This window comes from Haliotis rufescens, unplaced genomic scaffold (assembly GCF_023055435.1).
Source record: "Haliotis rufescens isolate VD_foot unplaced genomic scaffold, xgHalRufe1.0.p SCAF_3, whole genome shotgun sequence".
NCBI classification, from domain to species: domain Eukaryota; kingdom Metazoa; phylum Mollusca; class Gastropoda; order Lepetellida; family Haliotidae; genus Haliotis; species Haliotis rufescens.
The window spans coordinates 37,518,645-37,537,783 of record NW_025964001.1 but is presented as its reverse complement, the minus strand read 5'-3'; the positions used below and the strand labels follow the sequence as shown (position 1 = coordinate 37,537,783).

Here is a 19,139-nt window from a genome sequence, read left to right as displayed (position 1 = left end):
GAAATGGCAACGCCCCTACCTTGAGGTTGTGCAGACGCTGTTTAGAGATGCCAACACCCCTACCTTGAGGTTGTGCAGACACTGTTTAGATATAGTAACTCCCTACCTTGAGATAGTGCAGACAATATTTAGATATAGTAAATCCCTACCTTGAGGTTGGGCAGACACTGTTTAGATATAGTAAATCCCTACCTTGAGGTTGGGCAGACACTGTTTAGAGATGCCAACACCCCTACCTTGTGGTTGTGCAGGCACTGTTTAGAAATGGCAACACCCCTACCTTGAGGTTGTGCAGACACTGTTTAGATATAGTAACTCCCTACCTTGAGGTTGTGCAAACACTGTTTAGAAATGGCAACACCCCTACCTTGAGGTCGTGCAGACACTGTTTAGAAATGGCAACACCGCTACCGTGAGGTTGTGCAGACACTGTTTAGATATAGTAACTCCCTACCTTGAGGTTGTGCAGACACTGTTTAGAAATGGCAACGCCCCTACCTTGAGGTTGGGCAGACACTGTTTAGATATAGTAACTCCCTACCTTGAGATAGTGCAAACACTGTTTAGAAATGGTAACACCCCTACCTTGAGGTTGTGCAGACACTGTTTAGATATAGTAATTCCCTACCTTGAGGTTGGGCAGACACTGTTTAGAAGCAACACCCCTACCTTGAGATAGTGCAGACAATGTCAGAGATAGCAACACCCCTACCTTGAGGTCGTGCAGACACTGTTCAGAGATGCCAACACCCCTAGCTTGAGGACGTGCAGACACTGTTTAGAAATGGCAACATCCCTACCTTGAGGTTGTGCAGACACTGTTTAGAGATGGCAACACGCTCCCTCTTCATCTTGGCCTTAGCCCAGCGCTGACACGCCTTGTAGCAGGAGTGGACCTCTTCCTGAAACAAGGACCAACATTCAAATTTTGTTTGTGTGTTGTATAACACCACACTCAGCAATATTTAAGCTACACAATGGCTGTTTGTAAATAATCGAGTCTTGACCAGACAATCCAGTAATTCACATCATGAGCATCGATCCATTGAGATACAATGTCATGCATCAACCAAGTCAGCGAGTCTGACCACCCAATCCAAATAGTCGCCCCTTCCGACAAGCATGGGTTGCTGAAGACCAATTTCGAACCTGGATCAAGACGGGTAAACATTCAAGAAGACTGGGTGGACAAACGGAGCAAGCAGTCATGTAACACAGGCACCCAAGCAGTAGATAACAAGGTGCTTGACATCAAGGGCTTCACAAATTGTACCCTTGTGAGAAATAGATTTGATAAATCAATATCAATGAGGGGTCACTCTCGAGGCTAACCACCAACTGTACCTTTGTAATCTGTGAGTTTCTCAGCTGACTGAAGAGCATCGGTTCCTTCTCTGACACAATGTGCTGCTGTCCTTCCACCTCTTCTTCATCCCTGTCAGGGAGACATTGATGTCAGTACAACATTACTCTGTCATAGCACTTTGCACATTTTGATACTTTAAGGCATACTTAATCACAAATGCATGACCAAATTATATTTGAAAAAAAGGGGAAACGTCCCCAAAATGAAAAATTCTGCCACTGTGGGGATTCCCCTTAGTGGTGTTAAAATGGGTTCCCCGATGTTTGACACGCTACGCAAGGCTGCCTGCTTCTGCCACTGATTCTTTAAGACATTATGTCTTCTTTCTGTCTGCACATCCATTTGATTACCATGTCCACAACTTATGTAACAAAACTGAAGATGCCTTCATGTTTACTCAGGGGATTTATCCCTGACAGGCATTTACTGTGTGGAATAGGGCTGCGGGAAGTTGGTGTTTTTTTACTCAAACAGGATGTTAGTAATTAAACGCTTGTTACAGATTGATTAATTAAAATAACAATTAACAATATCAAGATCAAAGGTTGTTTCATACATTGAACAATGTATGCAATGGGTTTTTTTTGTGCCTCTTGTGACAAGCATCATGTACAGAGGATCAACACTACGCTGGAATCTCTCTGAATGCAGACACTGACCTTTCTATCTGCTGTTGGAGTCTCTCGTACATGTCGTCCTTCACCTGTGTCTCGGTGGCCGTCAGTGTCTGGAGACGGAGCACCTCCTGCAAACTGTCTGCTTCTAGCGCCTGCAGGGAGACACCCATACAGATCAAAACATGTTGCATGGAGTACTGATTTCACAAAACAAGTGTCCAAATGTTTGTTTATTTGTTTGTTTGTTTGTTGTTAAACGCTGCACTCAGCAATATCACAGCTAAATCACGGCGGTCTACAAATAATCAAGTCTGGACCAGACAATCCAGTGATTGACACCATGAGCATCGATCTACGCAATTGGGATACGATGACATGCGTCAACCAAAGCAGCGAATCTGACCACCTGATCCTGCTAGTTGCATCTTAAGACAAGCATGGGTTGCTGAAGGACAATTGTAACCCAGAAACTTCACGGAACCCAAATGTTAGAACAAGTATTTGTCACAAAGTGACGAAATGTCCCCCGCCTGTATATACACCATAGTACCAAATATGAAGACAATCCAGCGATTAGTTCTTGAGATATTGCGGCAACACTGTTTTCCAACTCCAAAAACAGATTTGCCTGCTGTGACCTTGAAAATGGGGTCAAGGTCACCAAAACCGACTGGTGTCTGCGGTGTCTGTATATACACCATAGTTCCAAATATGAAGACAATCCAGTGTTTAGTTCTTGAGATATCGCGGCAACACCGTTTTCTAACTCCAAAAGCAGATTTGCCTGCTGTTACCTTGAAAATGGGATCAAGGTCACCAAAACCGACTGGTGTCTGCGGAGTCTGTATATACACCACAGTTCTAAATATGAAGACAATCCAGTGTTTAGTTCTTGAGATATCGCGGCAACACCGTTTTCCAACTCCAAAAGCAGATTTGCCTGCTGTGACCTTGAAAATGGGGTCAAGGTCACCAAAACCGACTGGTGTCTGCGGAGTCTGTATATACACCATAGTTCCAAATATGAAGACAATCCAGCGATTAGTTCTTGAGATATCGCGGCAACACCGTTTTCCAACTCCAAAAGCAGATTTGCCTGCTGTGACCTTGAAAATGGGGTCAAGGTCACCAAAACCGACTGGTGTCTGCGGAACTTGTATATACACCATAGTTCCAAATACGAAGACAATCCAGAGTTTAGTCCTTGAGATATCGCGGCAACAAACAGGTGGGACGTACGGACGGACGGACGGACGGACGGACGGTCGTGAATACTATATCCCCCGCTTCGCGCTTTCGCGCGGCGGGGGACAACAAGAAAAAAATATGGATTTGGACAAGTTCTGTACAATACACATACACAATACAATACACATATGGATATGATATTTCATTTAATAACCACAATAGCTGTCATGTGGAACTGTGCTGAGAAGCAAGCAGGTTCAACATATCACTAAAGATAGGTAGAAAAAAAATATACTGCGTCCCAAGGGACACAAAGTTATATTCATTGTACCTACAGCTCATCAAGAGCCATCTTCCCGAGGCAAGAGAGTTAACTGACTAAAAGTCCAGTTTCCACCCTTGCAGAACTAGGCTGGAATTCCTGGGTTCGATCGTTGCGCTACCAGTGGCTATTACCAGTTTTGTCCCTTCTAAGCCTCTCCTATGGACCAATCAGATTCCACCTCTTGTATCACTTGCACTGTTTGACGGTTTCGATTTTGGTGCGCGAATTTGATTGGACTATGCATAGACTCATTAGTCCAGCCAAAATGTAACTCTATAATACCAGCCTAGTTCGGCAAGGGTGGAAACTGAACTTTTATATCCAGTTAACACTCTTGCCTCGGGAAGATGATCAAGAACAGTTATAGGTGTCTGTTATTTCATCCATCAATCATGACCACTGTCCACATGATCACGGATTCATTATTTTGTAACATCCACACATTGTGAACTATTAAACTTAATCTATTCTTCTAACATGTCTAAACCACTTTTCTATCACCCCAACCCAAAAGCCTTTCTAAGCAAAGTAAAATTCAAGGTACCTGGATGTTCTGTACATACCGGTAATATATTGATGCTACTTCTTCTGTTGCACTTGGGCTTGAACTGAGATATTCCAGTCCTCTCACAGAATGTTCCGAAGTCCCAGGGACCATCATTCTCATCATACTACAAGACAAGCAGCAGACTGATGTAATGGAACCATCACTGCAGAATATTACCTTGTGAGCAAAGTACATTTACTGCATGGGTTCTAATCTGTAATGTTAATACCATTCAATAATGATTTTATGAGAAAACAACTAATCCTTTCAGAATGTCACTTAATATAGATTGGTAATTTATGCATTAATCACTGTTTTTTCAACATGCACAACTTTTGTATATAGCAACAACAATGAGGTGATGTAATTCAGAAATTAAAAAATATGGCATTCCCTCAGCATGCTAAGAGATTACATAAGTTGGTATCAACCACACTACTTCACCTTCTTGTCCAGCAAACTGAATGACAGCAGCGACTGGGACAGAGATATGGCAGACTGTGAGTGGTGCCCCCTAGTGTGCTCCTCACTGCTCTCCGAATTGGCAGAATCAAGGGAGGTAACTGTGTCATTGTCACCAATCGGAAGAATATCTGCAGGTTGTGAATCTGAAAGTCAAAGTCAAAACCAGGTTGACCTTGATCATTTCATTATAATAAACAAAGTAACGGGGCTGAGCAAAATGAGAAAAATATTCAGAGGTCTTGTCTTGAAATTCGCACGCGTAGTTTCAGCATCATTAATCCATAGAACAAATATTGTAGAGAAGTTAAAGTCACACTTCAAATAAATCCTGAAACAAGAATAAATGACCATGATTACTTCCTTGAATCATACAATCTATTCAAAAAATTATTTTCCAACTAAGCCAACCTGACCACTTACCAACTTGTGTCACCTCAGTAGGGTCCGCCACTTCAAGTTTAGGTCTCTTTTTGTCAGCAGAGGAGATCGGCTCGGGACTGCCATGTTTGCCCACGGCAACTGTCGTCCTCCCTTTTGCTGGAGTTTTGCCCGAGACAGGAGATGTCCCTTGTGTCAAACCCCTTGACTTGTTCATCTTGTCCAGGATCAACGCCAGTCCTGTGGTTGTATTATGTAGTGTGAGGTTCATGTCTTCATCAAGAAGTAAGGCAGGTGGTTCCTCCGAGTCGATGGTCTGAGATTTAGTATCTTCTTCTTCTTCTTCCAGGATTGTTTTCTCAGCTCTGACATGACCATCATCAGCCTGAAACTTCTGCGAGAGTGAGTCAGTATTCGGCTTGTGTTTAGTGTTCTTGGCCATCATGTGGAGCTCCAGCAGCTTGGTGTCATCCAGCATGTCTGTGTCCTCCTCCAGGGCAGCCATCTTCAGCATCTCCAGGGCACTCAACTCACCCTCGGGAACACCCAGCTTCAGGATGTCAGTAGCTGTGTGAGTCAGGTCAGCCTGGTCCACTGTGGCGCCAACAGGAGATGGTTTAGGCATATCCTTTCCTGACATGTCTCCTGTCTTGGTGGAAGACGGTGCTGAGTCTGTAGATGGGATCTGAGGCTCTCTTTCATGACTTTGTCCAACCTTTGTGTTATTGTCTGAACATATTTCTGTAGCCTTGTCACCACAATTTTCTTCCTTATTTAACTTGGCTACTTTCACCGTCTTGGCCTTCGCTCCAGCCATCATCATGTCGAAGCTGTAGAGCTTGCGCTTGAGGCTCTGTGTGCTAAAACCATCCACCTGAGGAGGAGCTGCGTTCACCATCCCACTGTACTGACTCCTCCTCTGCTGCAGGCTCTTGTCAGCTGGCATCGATTCTCCTGGCAAAGAACGGCCACTCTCACCTCTCCTAGCCTCCCTGCCATCTTCAGTCACTTCCGCCTTGGTACTATCTTTATCCTTAGATTCTTGAACATCATCTTGATCTGTTGCTGCTGCTGTTGCTGTGGAGACTGCACTGACACACTCTGTCATCTCCATGGCTGCTGTCACATCCGTGGCACCAAACATTCTGGTTGTGTCAGACTGAACATCACCCTGGGTTGCCGACATTACTCCTGGCTGGCATGATGTAAGTTCCATAGATCCTCCTCGTCGCTCAAAGTGAATAGTCTTATCATCGGTTTTACCTTCTGACGATTCCCTCTTTACCTTAGCACTGACACACTCAGTCAACTCCATGGCTGCGGTCACATCTTCAGTGTTGAAAACCCTGGTCTTCTCGGAACATGTAATATCAGGGTTCTGTTGCTTGACACTCAGCACTCCATGGCATCCTGTCAACTCCATGGCTGCGGTCACATCTTCGGTGTTGAAAACCCTGGTCTTCTCGGAACATGTAATATCAGGGTTCTGTTGCTTGACACTCAGCACTCCATGGCATCCTGTCAACTCCATGGCTGCAGTCACATCTTCGGTGTTGAAAACCCTGGTCTTCTCGGAACATGTAATGTCAGGCTGTTGCTGTTGCTTGACACTCAGCACTCCATGGCATCCTGTCAACTCCATGGCTGCAGTCACATCTTCGGTGTTGAAAACCCTGGTCTTCTCTGAACATGTAATATCAGGGTTCTGTTGCTTGACACTCAGCACTCCATGGCATCCTGTCAACTCCATGGCTGCGGTCATGTCTTCCTTACCAAAAACTCTCGTCACATCTTGACAGGTGGAACTCGAGACAGCCACCCTACCTTCAGCCTTCCCTGTTCCATCAGGCAGAGGTACTTTCTGCTTAAACGATACAGTGTCATCAATATGAGTGGTAACATTCTGTCTCACATTATTTGCTGTTTCAATAGTTTCAAGGCAAGCTGTAAACTCCATATTGCCAACATCGCCTGCGGCCCCAAAAATCTGGGTCTTCTCAAGACAGACACTGGTGGTGGGGTGTTCCTGAGATACCACCCCCTCTTTGTCCTGCCGCTCCACCTGTGTGGTCAAACATGAGGTGAAGTCCATGTCCCCCTGCGTGTCTGCTGTCTTGAAATGCACAGTGATGTTTTCTTTCTCCATGTCCACGGGAGAGATACTTGGTATTCTTCGCCTCCCCTCATCCCTCCGAGTCTTGAGTCCATCGGCCCCAAAATCAGCTGTGACATCCGTCAGAGCTCTCTTATGAGATCTGGATAAAAGATCTGGTGCCTTTTTCACAATGGTGGTTCCCCCGCCATTGCTGCTGATGATGAGTTTTGGGTCTAATGCTTCAGTCATCTCCATGTCGGCATCTATCTCCTGATGCCCGAAGCGTATGGTAACTTCAGACGGAGAGGAAGCCTTCCCTGCGGCTACAATTGCTGAAGAATAATGAGAAAATAATATTTACGATTGGCATATTGGCACATAGATCATATATCAATATATCATAATATGGAGAGCTGTATAGCGATACATATTGCAATACGTATTGGGGTCCAATTAAATATATTTGTACTTTTCAAATAGTACTTCTTCATTCAATAATCATGACTTTAGATTGCAAGATGAGTAGTATGGATAAACGAGACTTCCTATTATGTCATCAATATGGAATGTTAATGTCAACAGTGTGAAGCATGTGCTGTTTACATGGTTTACATTGGAAACCAGTCCATCCAAGATAGTAGATGTAATATATATAATTAAATATTTATTCTTCTGTAACTGTATCAGAAAATATTGATATACACGCGTTGTATTGCAAAAATTGTATTGCTGACGGACGTATTGCAATATACCGGTATACCAACTATACTGCACACACTTATAACAATTGTGTTCAGAAAATGAACATGATGAAATCAGTTCTCAGGCAAGTGTTACGAAAACTTCTGAGCAAATGAAATGTTGTCAATGAAAATTTCCAATTTTGCTTGATTTTAATACTCATCACTGACAGACAAGGTTTTCTACAAGGCAAACATACAGCACATTGATCTGTTTGTTTGTTGTTTAACGCCGCTCTCTACATTATTCCAGATATATGACAGCAGTCTGTAAATCATCCAGACGATCCAGTGATTGACATCAACCAACCACCCGATCCCGTTAGTCACCTGTTGTAAGGTTTCAGGTTGGCATGGTAATGTTTTAGTTGGCTGGTTTGTTTGTTGTTTTACGCTGCACTCAGCAATGTTCCAGCTATATGACAGCAGTCTGTAAATAATCAAGTCTGGACCAGACAATCCAGTTATTGACATCATGAGCATCTATCTACACAATTGGGAACGATGACATGCATCAAACAAGTCAGAGCCTGACAACCCGATCACGTTAGTAGCCTCTTACGACAAGCAGAGTCACCTTTCACTGCAAGGATGGGTTGCTGAAGACCTATTCTACCCTGAATCTTCACGGGTTGGTAACGTTTTAAAGGCATGAACCCATGAGAGTAACTCACCATGTTTGGGTGTGGCAGTGCCCTGCACACTACTGGCAGTTCTGTCCCCTCCCTCCTGGGGGCCAGCTCCCTCTGTCCCGGCAGCTGCACTGTGGGTGCCGCTCAGTATCACCCCTGTATCAGACAGATAGAATGGTCAGCAAGTGGTTGGAGTTAATGCCGCTTGCTACAATAATTGTCACCATGACAGGGTGGGTCCGCTAAAACCTACGAAAAGCACACAGCAGAGGCAGATCGAGAATTTCTTAAAGTGACTGGTTCACATTTTGAATTGTTGGGGGATGTTCAGTGGGGATGGGGGATGTTCAAATCAGACATTCAGACAAGGATAACAGGGGATACAAAGGTAATATTTTTGGGTTCACATGCTGTGCAACTTTTCTCGCCAGTCTGAACATAGTCTAGTAAAATTCTGATTGGTCTCGTAACCTCAGCTAATAATAGTCTACATAATAACACTAAATTTTACTGCAAATACATCTTACCAAGGCAAGAGTGTGCACTAGGCTTTTTATCAAAGTTTTTTTTCCACCCTTGCCACATCAAGCCCACTTTCCTGTGCTAAATATGATTGGACTATCGCACATATCTATAGTCCAATCAGAGAACGATTCACAAAATCATTTTTCACGACTGGTACACCTTCGTATAAAAATGATTTACAGCTGCCTGTCTTTGTTGACACAAATATGTCTTTTTGATCTTTTAAAAAACCCAACGTTTGCCTATATTTTTGTGTCAGGGATGAAATCGTGAATGTTTTTGTTAACTGATGGAATAGGTCGTCGCCAATGGTAGTCGCCATCCTTGTGAAGCTATACGACATAACAGCGATCTGATTGGGTATTACATTTTCAGTACAAGAGGCACACCTTGTGATTTACTCGAGGTGGCACCAGGGTCGAGTCAAGAAAGTGGACTTGATGTGGCAAGGGTAGAAACTAGGCTTTGATACAGGTTGGTGGACACGCTTGCCTCGGGAAGATGCTGAAAATAATGCTAAGGGACAATTTTGGGCGAGTGGTTTTAAATTTTTTGGTCACTGACTGCACATATGAGTTTTAAAATCAAATCTGGGATTAGTGTTGGAATAAATTTTGTAGAGGTTTGAAAACCATTTGGGGGTTTCATCTTTTACAGGTTTCACCAAACTCGCTCACTGTAACTTTCTTTCTTATTCTGCCCTCAAACTTATACCCAACAGACCAGAAAAAAGTTGGTTAAGGAAAAAGAGAAGAAGCCTCTTTATCATGTGCTGTGTATGTGGAGAATTTGTTTGTCATTTCTGATTGACTGTCTCACCTTGAGAGCTTTTAGAAACCTAACAACATGAAGCACAAAATGCAGTCAATGCAGTGAAAATGTGAATGAGTGAGTCACGCAATTTTGACACTGTATCAGGAAGTAACCATACATAGACTTCACACTTTATAACCATGGGAAAAGTTCAAACAATTTAATGCTCTTGCCTTCTTTTTAGTTCCTTCAAGTGTTAATTGTGTATTAAATCTCTCTGCTAGCTGTTGTGGACAGTTGAAACTCACCTCCTGCAACTGTGAAATCCATGTGTGTGGTTGGATCTTCATAATCCGTGAACACCTTCGTCTCCTCAAGACCATGATTAGTGCTCCTCCCCATCGAGGTGCCTGCTCCAAGTTTGGACTGACTTATCTGACTGACTTGACCTTTGATTGCGTTTAATTCCGATATTGGCAAATTGCTTTTCACCACTTCCAGGTTCGAGGTTAAATTTGTTGTCATTTCCATGCCATCGTCATTCTCTGCAAATATACGTGTTGACTCCAGCACATTCCCCGTGCTCTGCCGCTTCTTGATGCTCTGCAACATGCCTGTGAAGTTAGCCGTCACTTCCATATCATCATCCAAACCATCAAAAATAACTGTCCGATTCTCTTTCTCCTTTCTCTTCTCCTCTTCGTGTGCAAACTGCTTGGACATTGTTGTGATACTTTTCAGTTTAGAGAGGAAAGCCTTGTTGTCGATCTTGCCCACTGGTTCCTCCTCGTCATCAGAGTCGACGTTGTTGCTGAAGAAGCCTCCTTTGCCGCCTCTGAAGAAGCTGCTAGCTTTGTACTCCTCATCATCGGAGTCTTCCAGGGCCTTGATAAGTGGCTCATTATCACAACTGTAAACATGTGGCCAGTTTATCAGGGAGCTTAAGTCTCCGGTTCAATTGGGTAACTCACTCAAGGAAGAATTATCTTGTCCTCCCTCTTTCTGTTGATTGTTGTTTAATGCCATACTCAGCAATATTCCAGCTACATGTATATGACAGCAGCATGTAAATAATTGAATCTGGACCAAACATCCAATGATTGACATCATGAGCATCGATCCATGCAATTGAGTTACAAGACATGCATCAACCAAGTCACCAAACTGGACGACCCGATCTGTTTACTCGCCAGTTATGACAACAATGGGTTGCTGGGGATCTATATTCTTCAAAAACTGCTACTACTATATTTTACAGGATATGTTCTCGCCTTTGACTCTGAACGTCACAATGTCTCCCACACAAATAGATCATCAGTTAATAACAGTGTTACATGTCCATACTTTATTTGAAATGTGTCAGGCATCTCTTTCACAAGTCTTTTAACCATTAATATAAGTCCTTCAGGCACTTATAACTCATCAATTCACATTCCTGGGGTAATCTACTTGCATCAGATGTGATGCAGATGATTAACTCAGGGGATACCCTATTCACTGTAATAAGCTCCCTGGACGCTTAGAAAATTGAGAGGGAGGAAGGCGTTTATTAAACACAGAACAAGTTAAATTTGCTTTCAGAGATCGAGCAGAAGTGAATAAGCTTAGTTCAAAAGTAGATGAAACTAAAACTTTTCAAGGATAGTTTCTATAAAAAGTCTGTACTACACACATGAAAACATGGACTGTGATGAACAGTTTCAGTGTTAGTAGTGGACACTTATAAAGATTGGTCTAGAAGGTGGAAAATTTGTTACTCAAATATCCTAAGACACATTTATGTCTTCAAGCACATATAACCTGCTTCCACATTCTTGAGAACATTTGCAATGTCTCAAAATGGAAACTGTTTCACTAAACCTTTTAAACAGCATCAATGAACTAGAAAAATAGAAATGTTTTTCAAAAGCAAAATAAATATCTCATATGTCCATACGCTGTAATGAAATGAAACACAATAAACTAATAAGAATCATAACTGGAACTGTTGATGAGGTGAAAACGGCATCTTCTTACCTCTTGGGGGCCTTCATCAGTTTGGTGAGGAAGGAAAGAGTGTCCACTTTCTTATCCTCGACGTCTGAATCCTCGTCATACTTTGGGTTGGACAGGGTGGTGTTCTGTGCGATGGTTGTGTTGGCACACATGGTCTCCTCCATGTCTGCACCATCCAAGACAGTCTTGTTAATGCCCTGGTAGACACACAACACAGCACTTAGGGATACTCAACATACACATACAGCAGGCCTCAAAGATCTTACACACGGAGTATGTGAATGTTCTCAACACCATAGTCAACAATATTCCTGCTATATAATAACAGATAGATAGATTTTGGTTTGTTTGTTAGATGTTTAACGCTACACAATTGGGATATGATGACATGAAGTCAACGAGTCTGACCACCCAATCCCGTTAGTCGCCTCTTACGACAAGCATAGTCACTTTTTACGGGAAGCATGAGTTGCTGAAGGCCTATTCTACCCCGAATGGATAGATGGATGGAAGGGTGGGTGGGTGGGTGGGTGGTTGGATGGATGGATGGATGGATGGATGGTTGGATGGATGGATGGATGGTTGGATGGTTGGATGGATGGATGGATGGATGGGTGCACTCAACAATCATTCTCAGCTCCCTGAGGAGTATACAATCCTAGCTGCCCCAGGTGCTAGAATGGTAACAACCACATTACCATCTCATCCTACTGGGTACCAATTCACTGCTGGGTTAACAGAGGCACATTTCAACAAAGTCACTTGCCCAAGGAGACACCACATGTGTTACATGTACTTCAGTATGACACCAACATGTAAATAATCAAGTAATGACCAGATAAAACCGTGATTATTATTATGAGGATACAATAAATCTCCAAGTTTTACAACCCAATCCATTTTAGTTGACTTACAAGCTTATCCTGATTCTACTTATCCAATGAGTGTGATTTCAGTGAGTGTGTAAGTGAGTGAGTATGGTTTTAGCAATATTCCAGCTATATGACAGCCTGGGGCACCAATGTCGGGACTCAAACCCGATTCTTCAGCGTGATGAGCAAACGCTTTAGCCACTAGGCTCCACGGCCGCCCCAAGAGTGTGATTCCCACCTTCTCATCCCCAAAAGCATATCACACAATCATAAAGACTGACTGTAGATCTTGTATTTATGAAAGTTTTGGTGGTATTAAACACTTTCTTAAATCTGATTTTAGTTAAATGATAGACAAGCAATACTTACTTGAGCATCTTCTTCCTGTCCCTGTATTTGTATCTGGCCATTGAGGAGCTGTTCTAGCCCTGAAATACAATCAGACATGATCAAGTACTCCAAGGCACAACTCTTTCATAGAATGGCATCAGTCGTACTGATAATGTATCATGTTTGCTTAACAGGATTTTAGCATGGTTCATTTTCAATGACAATGACATACTAATTTTTCCAAACTTACGATCTCAAAAGTTATTCTTACAGAAGGTGATAAAGTCATAAAAGTGTCTTAATGCCATTTTTTTCAAGCAAATTCACCGCTTGTGTCCTAACAGTATTAACTAACTACTTGTGTTGCAGGAGGCTCCATGCCAATTTCAACAGTACTTCAGTGATGAAGATCATTGGCATTTACCATGTCTACCACACTGATGAATCTGACCATCAAGGGTATGGGGCTGACATACCAAGGATCACAAACTAGGATTCGAATCCACAATGCTGGCACATATCCAAGGACTGGGACACCTATGTCCTCCAGATAATACTGTGACCTGGCATCACAATACTGGTACATCAAAGGACTGGGACACCTGTGTCCCCTTGATAATACTGTGACCTGGCATCACAATACTGGTACATCAAAGGACTGGGACACCTGTGTCCCCCAGATAATACTGTGACCCGGCATCACACTACTGGTACATCAAAAGACTGGGACACCTGTGTCCCCCAGATAAAACTGTGACCCTGGCATCACAATACTGGTACATCAAAAGACTGGGACACCTGTGTCCCCCAGATAATACTGTGACCTGGCGTCACAATAGTGGTACATCAAAAGACTGGGACACCTGTGTCCCCCAGATAATACTGTGATCTGGCATCACAATACTGGTACATCAAAGGACTGGGACACCTGTGTCCCCCAGATAATACTGTGACCTGGCGTCACAATACTGGTACATAAATTGACTGGGACACCTGTGTTCCCTTGATAATACTGTGACCCTGGCATCACAATACTGGTACATCAAAAGACTGGGACACTTGTGTCCCCCAGATAATACTGTGACCCTGGCGTCACAATACTGGTACATCAAAAGACTGGGACACCTGTGTCCCCCAGATAATACTGTGACCTGGCATCACACTACTGGTACATCAAAAGACTGGGACACCTGTGTCCACTAGATAACACTGTGACCCTGGCATCACAATACTGGTACAAGGACCCATGTTGAACATTACACATTGACACAAGTGAAAGAAATACTATTCATAGCTCACCTAGAATCTCATGTCCAGTAGGTGTCTGGCCACTGCCTGAACTGTAACAGAGAAAGGTTTCTGAGGTTATTTTGTTGAAATCATTTTGTAACACATCCATCTACAACATGTACAATCACTGATTAGCACTTTACTGTAATTGAGATAAAAAAAAGTATGACAACTTATCACAAAGATTAATTAGTATGCAAGCATTTTAAGTTCATATTTACTGGTCTTTTAAATGTAAGTTAATGTAATTGCGTTCTGATAAAATAGCTAAAGTTGTAAATATCTTTTAACAATAAATACAAACCTCTTATCCTCTGTTAGGCTCTCGTTGCCTGAAACAGAAATTTCATGTCATGATCATATGAACCATCTCAAAACACTAATATTACAGGAGCTATTCAGTGTATACAGTTATGTTTTCCCACTTGCCCAGCACTTAGGTCGGGCAAGCTAACTGAACACCCCTGCAAGCTAAAGTTCAGTTGGAGAGAAGAAAGCTTCCGAGACGATTTGCCTTTGAGGGAATGTAAGAACATAGTCAATATAAGCTCTAAAGTTTAATAACTGTTAAATAAAAGAAAACATTTGTTGAGACCCACCACTAGCTACCCATGTACCAAACGTCTTTCTGTCTTCAACAACAATGACTGAGTAATGGCAATAAATAGCTTTTTTGATATGGCTGCCATGGTCAAAGAGCAAAAGATTAATCAAGGTAAGAACATTAGATAGCGTTGGGCCCCACTGCTTACTACACATGTGCCACGTTTCAACACACGTGTGCGTGCTGTTTTATACTGGCCAGTAAATAATCCATCTGGACCAGACAGTCCAGTGATTGATACTGTGAGCAACCCCCGATCCATTAAGTCGCCTCTAACAACAATCATAGGTTGCTGGGGACCTGTTCTAACCCAGAGTCTCCATCGTGGAGGGTCATGTAAAAATAGAGAAATATTTGGGAATGATCAGATATTTGTAACACAATGAGCATGATGATGAACAGAAATAACATTATCACTTTTCAACAACCTGAGCTTATGTCAGTCTGAAGATCTCGGAGCCATCGCTGAGGAGAATCCTTTGGAAATTCTCTGGAACACATTAATATGAAATACTAAATATACATGTACTTGGTTAGTCATTGCTGACACAAATGATCAATACCTTGGGGCAGACTTAATATGTTATTCGTAAAATCATTTCTCAACATAACAGGGATTTATCTAATTTGAGATTCAGCTGAAAGTCGGCCCCAAGTCTGCAGTAAATTTCAGTAAACATTCCCAAACTGGAATTACAAACTCATGATACATTGTTATACATTGTTATAACTAATGTGACATGCTTTTCACTGACCAATTTGAGCAAAATAACAATTTTCTTTCCTAAGGGCACCTAGTTATAAATCCTGGACAAATTCCTGCAAAAGCTTCCTCAATACTTATGGACTATAAAACAAGTTAAAGGATGCCCTTAAATTAATAAAACTACCACCAAGGCACTGTTTTTCAGCACATGGAAAAATCTACTGGTCCTGTTGAATCTCTACCAGTTCCCATAGTGCAATCAAAGTGAAATCTTCAGCCATCACACAATAAGAGTGTGGATACTAATTGACTTGGTCTGTTTGATGTGAGAGGGCAGAATGATAATTTTAAAGCTTACTTTCTATTTGGACTACAGAAACTTCTAATAATACGAGTGGAGTGTCTCGACTGGACAGATCTATGCAACACCAAAAGTCAGACCTCGCTGCATTCCGAGATTCCTTGCCTGTGTAATATTTTGCAGAAATGTACGGTCACAGTCAGTACTACACAGGTTTTGTCTTACAATGGGCCTGGTGAGCTAGAAATGAACCAGACAGGTGTTTGCATTCCATGTAGAAGAAACATGATCAGGTGACGGTTTACATGGGCCTGCTTTTAATAAGTTAGTAATTGGTTTAAAGTATCCTACTCACTTTACTTGATAGGTCTCAGCAAAACTGACTCTTTTAGAAGATCTCCTTGAAAGTTTTGTCTCTGTCTGGAATAATATAATCAGAAAACAACACAAATCACAAAGAGAAGCCAGGAACAGTAATTGTCAAAATCAAAAACCAGAGTGAGTGAGTGAGTGAGTGAGTTAGTGACCAAAGTGATGCAGGTTCATTTGTATCAGATGTTTACCACATCGGTAAAACCCATGACCATGGGTATGGCACTGACAAACCTAGAAACATAACTGGGGCGAACCATGATTTGAACCCATAGTATAGGTTTCTGGCGTTCCCAAGGGATGCAACTCTGCAAAACAAATTGCAGCACCTTCGGCGACAGGACCATCCTACCCCTTTGCCTTGTCGGAAAAGAATTTGAAAGAATCATGTCCAATAAGGCTACCAATGTAAAGCAATTATACTCGTCTGGAATCATTGTCACAATTTTACAGAAACTACACAGTACACACATACAGGTGAGTATGTCACATGTCAACAGCTAAAATACTTGAGTAGACACTGTCTCTCACCTTCTTGTTCACATCCAGATCTGCTAATGTAGGACGGTCAAGTTTCAAAATCTGGAAAGGACATGTTAGTCAGTTTTGTGGTCATTTTGTTTTTATCATTAGCAGGTTTACAGACTTTTCTTTCAAAACCTTTGTCAGTGGACGCTATAACAAAAAGTTAGATCATTCAAATATTTTGGGAGAGAGTATGTGTGTGTGCCTGTGTGTGCATGTGTATAAAAATGTAAGGTCGGTAGAAAGAGAAATAATTCTCTATTGTTTGTGAGTATTGTGAAAGTTTAAAGCATTTACACGTTACATTACATACACACTGCATGGCATACAAGTTATGAATAGTATTCACTGTGCCTATTAATGAAGCTTTAAGAGAATTTTTCAGGTCATTTAACATGCATCACATCATCTGGGTCAGGGGTGGGCGGGAAGGGGTTTTATTTTTTGTTTTAAACAGATTTTCATACTATGGGAATAATACAAAGGGTGAAATAATGGTTAACCATCAAAGAACTTTGATGCGGGCTTCGATACAATACACAATACATAAGAAGCTGCATCGCGATACTTGACAATGTATGTATTTTGTACTTAAATAACGAAAGAATAACCCTATTTAGGACATTTTGAAGCATAAGTATCGATGTTTGCTGCATGTTCAGAGTTTTGGTCAGTTATTTTGAGAGTTACATCAATACTGAGTGTTGAGGCTTCCCCACAGCATTTGTGTGACATTAGAATAAATGTGATTATATGTGACTCCCCAGGAGAAAAGGGTCCTTATGGACACCAGGATACAATTGTGACCTGATAAGACATTTGACCTGAACTTACTTCAGTGAAGATCGCCAGATGTGAGGACGTACAAAACTAACATATTTTCTCTCGCAAGTTCTTAATGTAATAAAAACATTATTTCATAACCTTCCAGAATACATGTCTACTTTCAATTTATCCGACATTATGTCTAAAAACTGCAATTATTACAAAAACAGTAATAAGTCAGACAATGAGTCCAAATATTTGATGTCATGTATCTCTGTAATAAGGATGAATTGAAGCTTGCAAATTGTAATTTTGTGTTCGGAAGATACTGTAGTTTTAAAATATAATAAGAAGTCAAAATGTGATTTTGCACCGATAAGGTCTCTTATCTCGTGGTTGGTCACATATTATTATATTAATTATCACGATTTAAGTATCATCTGTTTGCATAAAACATATTCATGCTTAAGGGTTTATCCACTAGTAATAGTACTCACTGATGATCTTCTACTACTAGACTTCTTTTTCCTGTAAAAGAGAATCATAACGGAAGACGTTACTGATTGAAACAGAAAAGACATAAAATGAGAAATCATCTTCATATACATCAACTAAAATAATTAATTATTTCAGATGGAATCCGAATTTGCAAGCATACATTCAGTGGAATGACAAATCCAAAAAGGTAACATATACTTGTCATGCTTGAAAAAATTGGGAAGGATCATTTATGTTCACCATGGTGACTTATTCTAAAATAGAACGCATAATAAAACTCTCTTCAAGACAAAATCACATTCCTGCATGTCAACATAATCAGTTTTGAAAAAACAATCTCAAAAACGTTTATTACAATGCACAATGTGATGAAAACTTACCAAACATTTTCATTGTTCTCTGGGACAGTGTCCATTGTATTCTGCAGCAATGAGATTGGTTGCTAAATATACATAAAGCTGAAGAACTCATCTATTTCAATAATATGAACTTTTCAAAATAAATTTGTTAGACTGATGAATTAACAAATGAAGTAAACTTAATTGCTAAATGTTGTGAACAATTTAACACATTTTGAACATTTTGAACAGCATTAAGAGGCATAGGCCATTGAAAACGATTATAGTAAATTGTATGAATAAGTTACCATTTAACCTCATCTATTTGCCATGTTTGCTCACATTTCAACGTGAATAGAAACCTTTCCCCTACATCATGTACATATTTTTTGTAAAATGAATGGGTGTATGTAGTGTATGAAGCAAACTGAATGGTTGAAAAACGTTATTAATAGGATTTGATCGCAGAACATTTTGGATTTTTTGCTGAGGATGAATACTTTTCTTGATAAGCCCCTTCTTATATATGACAAATTTGAAAGAAAGTGCCATCTTGGCTTGGCTTGGGGAAATGGATACCACATAAATTAAATAGCAAGTTGAATCAATCTTAATCATTCTTTATCAGAACAGAAGGCACTAGTTTTTTCGACATTCTGTTGACCAGAAATTCATCTTTTAACGGAAGAATATCATCAGGGATATATCTGGGCCTGCTTAGATGCCAGTATTCTGACCGAAATCTGAAGCATATGTCAGAAAAATATCCAAAATTAGAATTAAAGATTCCCCAATTCATGCTGTTATATTTATGACCAATGGCTTTGAAGAGGCGTCAATTATTCACAATTTGTCTGCTATGACGCTTAATTTAAAATCCTGGTCATCCCTTGTAACTGATGTCCTTGCATT

The 19,139-nt window shown here is 41.2% G+C and overlaps 1 protein-coding gene across 2 annotated transcripts in view; it reads right to left on the bottom strand.

The window, feature by feature from the left end:
* The window catches only part of LOC124118645, a 35,917-nt gene that overhangs the window by 15,872 nt on the left and 906 nt on the right, over positions 1-19,139 (bottom strand). The window contains exons 2-18 of one of the 2 annotated variants that reach the window (XM_048402924.1): positions 18,270-18,331; positions 17,889-17,919; positions 16,633-16,683; positions 16,085-16,149; positions 15,151-15,212; positions 14,423-14,450; positions 14,128-14,168; positions 12,868-12,926; positions 11,648-11,823; positions 9,940-10,541; positions 8,396-8,509; positions 4,929-7,313; positions 4,488-4,651; positions 4,060-4,167; positions 2,026-2,135; positions 1,345-1,435; positions 801-902 (exon numbers count right to left, since the gene is read on the bottom strand). In XM_048402924.1, the coding sequence (XP_048258881.1) occupies positions 801-902; positions 1,345-1,435; positions 2,026-2,135; positions 4,060-4,167; positions 4,488-4,651; positions 4,929-7,313; positions 8,396-8,509; positions 9,940-10,541; positions 11,648-11,823; positions 12,868-12,926; positions 14,128-14,168; positions 14,423-14,450; positions 15,151-15,212; positions 16,085-16,149; positions 16,633-16,683; positions 17,889-17,919; positions 18,270-18,304 (4,224 nt within the window). In that variant the 5' untranslated portion in view covers positions 18,305-18,331. The remainder of the gene's footprint in view (positions 1-800; positions 903-1,344; positions 1,436-2,025; positions 2,136-4,059; positions 4,168-4,487; positions 4,652-4,928; positions 7,314-8,395; positions 8,510-9,939; positions 10,542-11,647; positions 11,824-12,867; positions 12,927-14,127; positions 14,169-14,422; positions 14,451-15,150; positions 15,213-16,084; positions 16,150-16,632; positions 16,684-17,888; positions 17,920-18,269; positions 18,332-19,139) is intronic. The other variant, XM_046480850.2, reaches the window with a different exon arrangement.